The sequence below is a fragment of the Sminthopsis crassicaudata genome, chromosome 2 (genome assembly GCF_048593235.1).
Source record: "Sminthopsis crassicaudata isolate SCR6 chromosome 2, ASM4859323v1, whole genome shotgun sequence".
In the NCBI taxonomy this organism is placed as follows: domain Eukaryota; kingdom Metazoa; phylum Chordata; class Mammalia; order Dasyuromorphia; family Dasyuridae; genus Sminthopsis; species Sminthopsis crassicaudata.
In genome coordinates, this window is record NC_133618.1 from 605,229,146 (window position 1) to 605,236,359 (window position 7,214).

The following is a 7,214-nucleotide window of genomic DNA, read 5'->3' on the forward strand; positions in this document are numbered from 1 at the left end:
GAGTATTTATTAAGATCTATGTGCAAAGCATTGTGCTAAATGCTAGGGATACAAATAGAAAAACAAGACTGCTCTGCTCTGCTCTGCTCTGCTCTCAAGCGCTGATATTCTCATTGAAAACTAGAAACATAAAATCCAAACCACAAACTAATCCCCAAAGTAAATCTAACAGTACAATATCTTACTGTACAAGACAAATGAACAAAGCTTCATTTCAGGCAGTAAGATTTAAGGCTAGGAGAAACCTCAGAGGTCATTTAATTTCCTGCCTTTATTGGCATTATTATTATATTTATTTTTATTATATTATTAATGCTATATTATATATATAAAGGAAATGAAGCCTGGAGGGGTCCAATGAGTTGTTCAAAGTGATACAGGTAGAAAGGAGGGGTAGAGCTAATTTTTAAGCCTGGATCCACCAATTCCAAAGCCAGGGCTCTTTTTAGCACATTGCCCCAACCGATATTTGTGTTTATTGGCTTTAGTCAAGGTCTCTTTCCATCTGTTGATCACATGTAGTTCAAGGGGAAAAAAAAACAAAAAACTGGCAAACATGCATTGTAATCCAGGGCCTGGAAGGCAGAGATGAGATGGTCACAAATCCTCATGCCAGGAGAACAGACTAGCAATCATAAGGGAGAGCTGGAATAGAGATAGCTCTCCATAGAAAAATCTACAAGAAACATACAGTACCTGGAAGAGCAGGGGACTGGGTTCCAGGGAGTTGGGTTGTCCCAGTCCTATCACTTATTAATTACTCATTTGCATAGTATTTCAAAGGCTTCAGTTCATTTCTTAAATTTTTATTATGAACTCAAATACCAAATAAAATGAGCATTTCCATATATAATGTGGAATAGGAAAGAACTGACAGGACATAAAACTGAGTTTTCTGTAGAAATTACTTTTCTTTTTAAATAGTCCAAGATGGGTTTTCTTTAGAACAAGCATATAAGTTGAGCAGCCATTATCATTCCTATTTTAGAGATGGGGAGATTGTGAAGCAAAGGTGAATTGATTTGCTCAAGGTCTAAAAAACATCAAAGCCAAGAATTTGAGCTCAGCTTTTCTCTTTCCAGTACTTTCCACTGCCTTATCTCCTAGCTGTAGGGCCCTAGCCACACTAGTTTTTGTAAAATATGAGCACTGGAGTTGATGACTTCTAAATTATTTATATCTAAGAAATACAGGGATCTTCATCTAATCAACATTGACCTCAGAGGAAGAGACCAAAATCATTCATATCTTTTAATAAGCATCTTGGTTAAGTTGACTTGCAGAAAATAAAAATTTTTCCCCTCATGTTTTTCTAGAGTATTTCTGGACTTGCTAGAATTTTCACATGTTAGATATTTGAATTTTCTGACACTAGCTTTTTCTGATGCTTCTCATTTCTCAGCTTACTCTACTCATTGATAACACAAATTTCTTGTCCTAGACTCCATTCACAGAGTAATCTTGGATGTCAACAGGAGAGTAAATCATTTAAAGAAACTTACCATCCAATGTCTTCCTGATCCCTGAAATTACTTTGTATTTTGTCTTTCTACTTTTCTCTGTATGTGTTGTTCTCCATTACCATAAAATGTCAAATCTTTGAGGACAGAAACTATTTTTCTTTGTTCTCCAGCACCATATCTGGCATATAGTTAGTGCTTAATAAATGTTTGAGGGAGACATACATGAGCTTGAACTCCCAAGAGGAAGGGGGGGAAGAGGCAGCTGTCAAAGTGATGGGCAACGTATTTCATTATAGGATGGCAAAATTGTGAACATGTACTGTATCTCAACTAATCTGCTCTCATTAAGTCTCTCAGATCCCATGAGACTGATTTTACATTTGCTCTATTATGGTGTAGGAAGGAGTAAAGAAGGAAAAACCAGTATGTTCTTATATCAAACCATTTATTCTTAAAGTGATAAGCTCACATAAAATAACTATAGTAGCCTGAAATATTGACAGTAGAAAAAGTTTTCTGTGCTAGCCAACCTCAAATACCTTCATTGCAAAATTATTCCAAATTAGTATTTTGTCAGCACAGTCAAATATGTTCCTTAAAAGTGACCAGGATTCACTCTTATTAAAGGAAATGTACATCGCACTACTTATGAACACAAAGGACTAGTATATATTCAATAGATATCTATTTTACAGAATGGACTTACTACACACACCAGGTAACAAGTATTACAGTATAACCAAGATAATTCTCACATCTATAAAACAGAAGAGAAATATTCCAGCTTATACAGGGCAAGAGAGGTCCCTAATTCCATGTGCTCAAGGTGCTGGACTCTTGTAGAGACAACTCTTTACAAAGATCACATTGAAAGTACACTGAAAAGTATGTCACCTTCAATATGAAGGATGCTAGCTGTATATATTGACACCAATATCAAATTCATATCAGTACTGCAAAGCAAACAGTCTGCACGTAGACTTCTAGAGCATAAGCATTCAGGAGTTAGCAAATGACTATTTGAATATATGGATTAAGCAACTAAAGTATTGATTAAGGCACTTACGAGGTATTGGGGTTCTAATTTGTATAAGAGTCTAAGTGAATAGCACTAGGAAATGGTATGGTTCAATGTTCACCATCTACAATGAAAAACAGCAACATGTGACCATTACAAATGAGGTCACCTCTCCTACTTAAAACAGTAGGATTATAAATCTTGATTTATTTAAACTTTCACAAGTCATTGTTTTGAATGTGGGCATCCTCTGTTCTGAGAAATGACTTAAGTGATTACTATGCTCTAGAGTTTCCATTCACTTTTTTACCCTCACGTGTCCCATAATGTTGAATTTCCACCCAACTAGAGGATTCCCCTTTTCTCCATAAGTTTATTTTTCTTCTACTTGTTTGTATTAATCCTCCAGAAGAGGATTGTATAACCTACTCAGGGAAAAAAATGTCATCCAATAAGCTTACATTTCTTCACCTACATACAAATATACCCTTCTTCATCCCATCATGGTACATGATCTCCCTCTTGTGAACCCTCTTCTAGACATGCCTCATACCATTAACAGCTTCCTGTCACCATCTTGTATACTTCTTCATAGCTTTCTTGCCCCAAGATAAAAGCTAATGAACTTTTAAAAAGTGCATTGTTAAAACATTACATATACACACACACAATTCACACATACATACACAAACACACACACACACACACACACACACACATTTATAACACAAAACAAAGTGAGGCTTAATGGACTATGTCTTCCAAATAATCCCTTCCAAATTGGGCACCATTTGCTTTGTAATTAGGATAACAACTTAATTCATCTATATGAGGACAAATTTTCCATTCTCCCCCAGCTCTGCCATTCAGGAAAGAGCTCACTAGCTAGCCTTGGGCTTCCAAAGAGTGGTGAATCAAGTTCAGTTTTGTTTGATGGCTGGCGGAACGTACAGTCCTGTGAAGTCGTCTGGGTCCGCACCCCATCTGGTTTCCACTGCACATGGACAATTTTGTAATTCTGACCCTCGTTATTATCCCAGAATATATGTCCACCACTGTTATAGGAAATGCAGAACTCAATTTTCTCCTGAGTTGGAATGACAAGAGGCAAGTCAATGGAAAAGGAAAACGTGTCTGTATCAGAGCCTCCATAGACATTTTTCATGTAGACACAGTCCACATCAGTATAGGTCTTCCATGTGTCAAAGGTGATGCGGACCTGGACCTTCTTCTCAAAACTCACATTTTTTACTTTCACTGTTCCTGTCAAAGCTTTCTCTTGCAAAGAACAGTTCTCCAGGCAGACCAAGTTCTTCTGAAGATGGTTCCGGAAACTTAAATAATCAGTTGATGGTTGAGGGAAATCCAAAATCAAGTTTTTCTCTTCATGAAGCTTGAGGCCAGTTGTGATGTCTCCCAGGTCTAATAAATCAAACTGAAGATCCCACACGGGTTCCTCCTGGAAATCCGAGAAGACATGGATTGCAGTAAGGGACAGACCCTTGGAGTCTGCAAATACAACTCTTTTCTTGGTGCGGCTGGGAGAACGTTTCCAATCATTTTGTGTTTTTGCTTCATGCTTGATGTTGAGACAAGGTTTAAGAGGCTTTAACCTGTTTATAAAATTTCTTCGCTGGAATTCATCATAAGGGCCCAGGAAATTCTTCAGAGGTGGTGAGTGAGCAAGACAGATTCTCATGGCCATATCCACTGGCATGACAGAACTGGTCAGAGGCCTGGGATCTAAAACCTGAATCATCCTGAAATGAATAAAAAAGGCAATGGTTATTACTTTGTCTGTTTGCTACCTCTTGAGAATCTTCCCTTTCCAATCCCAAAAACACATTTGCTATCCTATCCTATCAAGCCATATGCTAATTTTTTTTTTTTGATCAATGAAAAGGCACTTAACCTCTCAGTGCTTGAGACAACTGGGACTCTTAAGTTATAGAGCAGTTGCTGATTGGCATTGATTGGTGGCAAGTTTCCTACAAGTGAAATCAGAGGTTCAGATTTAGTGGAGGTAGGAGAGAAGAGGATGAGAGATGATACAGGCTATCCAATTACAATTAGGGCCCATAATAGGAATCCGATGATCTGGGTCCCAGATCCATGAAGATACCTAAGTGACTTTTAAGTCACTTCCTTTCTCTAGACCTCATTTTTCTCTGTAAAACCAGAGAATTGGTCAAAATGATCCCTAAAGGCCCATCTTATATTCTGAATTATCCAATCTCCCTTTGCTTTGGTTTGTGTCCCAGAACAGCGTACGTGGCCCAGAGTAGATGCATAGAAATTCATCTTGATTTACTGCTTCCTTGGTTTACCTTCTGGACATTTCATTGTTTTATTATGTCTTAAGTAAGGTGCAGAGCAAGGACAAATAGCCATAATGATGATTCTGTTATAAGTTTCTGAGGGAGCTTGAAAGTATTATATAAACTGAGGTTTAAAGAGTAACTATGTTTTATACATGTATTCCTTTTCTATTTCCCACAAATAACTGAAAATCTACCCATTATCAAGCTAAAATGTACATACTACCAAATCTCATGAAGGATTTTAGAGACTCCCACAGTAGTGAGACATTAACTATATTGCAAATAGTGATCTGCTTGCTTTCTCTTTTCTCAGCTCTTTAGTCACTTTCACATATTACTAGTAGCCTAAATTTGGTGGCTAACCCAAGCAGCACTTATGTGAGTTTTGCCCATAGTAGTTGCTAAATGCCTGGTGGATGAATCACAACAAATCATGGATGCTTTTCTCTAAAGCTAGTCTGGTAAAAGACAGCATTTATATCAAGTGTTGAATTTATCAAGTCAGTTTTGTTAAGCTACTATTGCTTGCATCAGTTAAAGTGTTGGGGGTAGGAGGAGGCTCAGACCTGTGGAATAGCTATTTCATTTACCTAGGGAACCCTTGGGGAAAAAAAAACTACCAATGCCTCATAACCAATGAATCTGGGGTATGACTTGAACCCATATCATCTTGACTGGAAAGCTGCTTCTTAAACCGAAGCTAATAAAAACAAATGACAATGAATACTTTTTTACTGTTACCAAGTAACCATCATTTTTTAGTTGTCTCTCTGATTTGGGGGGGGGGGAGGGTCCTAGATAAGCCTTAAAAGACTAAACATTTAAACATTCCAATTCTAGGATCTAAATGTTGCTAACTATAAAAATGATAGACAAGTATATAGAGGACCAAAATCAAGCTAAGATCTCTTATGTGGCCTCCTGCCCCAAGAACGGACTCCTCAGTGAAAAATCTGAATTTTAAGGAAGCCTTTTGTCAAGTCATCTTTGGCACAGTTACTCAGCTCTTTTTCTTTCCCTCTTAGTGCATTTATAAGACAGCTTCAGTGCTCTGGCTTTTGTCACATACACACACCCAATCCCTGCCCAATTCTAGATTACTTCCAAGAGTTAAAAAATTTAATTAAAAAATCCAACAAACATTAGTCGACTCAGATTTGGAGAGCCCAAGCTATGCTTGCTGGAGCAAACTGGGTTAAGTTTAACAGGAGAGAAAGAACGATGGCGAACAGCTAAATTTACTTTTTATGGCTTCATCTCCCACAACGGGCCAAACTCTTTTCCCCCAAGTTACAAAGTTGAGCAAAGTTGTTATGGGCTACATTTTTGTTTCGCAGCTTGGGGGAAGGGAGAATTGCAAGAAAGTGAACAATCTGAAATCCAAATGCATGGCTGCTAACATCAATCTCCTGCTTGGATGCAGATGATCTAGAGTCAAAACGAGCTGAAGAAGCCTTCAGAAGGGGGCCGAGGGAAGGAGGGGGGAGGGGAGGAGGAGAGGAAGAGAAGAAACAGCATCCCAAATGCCAAAAACCAAAACCGTAAAAATAGATACATACATATTCATATGTATACCTACATACGTACACATATGCATTCGTTTCATAGCTCTAAACTACAAGTCTCCCATCTGTTCTCCCCAGTTTGCTCTTCTCATTCCCCAGTCCCGCAGCTCCACCATAGCCCTTGCAAAGTGAGCAGGCGAATTACCTGGTGCAACTCATTGGGTACCAGTCAGCCACACAAGCTTCCAGAGCCAGCAGGACTTTCTCCCCAGCCCAGCCTTCCTGGGTCAGCCAATCTCGCACCGCCTCGGAGCAGACTAGTGCGGAGCGCTGCGGGGAGCAGCCGCTTATCTGTCTTCGAGGCACCGGGCTTTCACGTGAAAGCCACGCCTCGGCCAATCCCCGGCCGGCTCCGCCTCCGGCCAAGCAATCAGGGACCAACTCCGAGCTCCGGCCCCTGCCCGGAGAACGTGACCCGCCCGGCTGGGAAGGGCCCGACTGCAGGGAGGAGGCGGGCCGAGCCAGGAGGAGAGGGAGGGGCGGGGGCCCCAGGCGGGCCGAGCACTGGCCAGCTCGGCGGCGATTCGACCCAGTGAATTCAGCCCACTGCCGCGTTACTGGGATGCAAGGCCAGATGGAACGCGGCCCGGAATGGAAACCCTGAGCACATTGTGAGTGTGTGACTGTGTGCGCGCATTTCTGTGTGTGTCTGGGAGCGTGACTGACAGCATGAGTCTAAACTAAGAAACTAAAGATCACGAATAGCCGGCCTCACCAGGGTGAGGTCCAGAGAACATTTTATAAAGTGCCCTTTCTCCAGTGCCCTCGTTACTATTTGGAGTGTAGTCGAAAGAACTGGGGATGGAGGAATTCCGCCGAATTACAGCTGTCTGAAACCGCCTGTCTG

General features: G+C 40.4%; 1 protein-coding gene across 1 annotated transcript; it reads right to left on the bottom strand.

Annotated features, from left to right (window-relative positions):
- Positions 1-1,891: 1,891 nt before the first annotated feature.
- Positions 1,892-6,657, bottom strand: PPP1R3C (protein phosphatase 1 regulatory subunit 3C). The gene is made up of 2 exons (XM_074295860.1): positions 6,513-6,657; positions 1,892-4,241 (listed from the first exon to the last, which is right to left on the bottom strand). Exons 1-2 carry the CDS (start codon positions 6,524-6,526, stop codon positions 3,302-3,304), a joined length of 954 nt encoding a protein of 317 aa, XP_074151961.1. The 5' UTR covers positions 6,527-6,657; the 3' UTR covers positions 1,892-3,301.
- Positions 6,658-7,214: the final 557 nt, after the last annotated feature.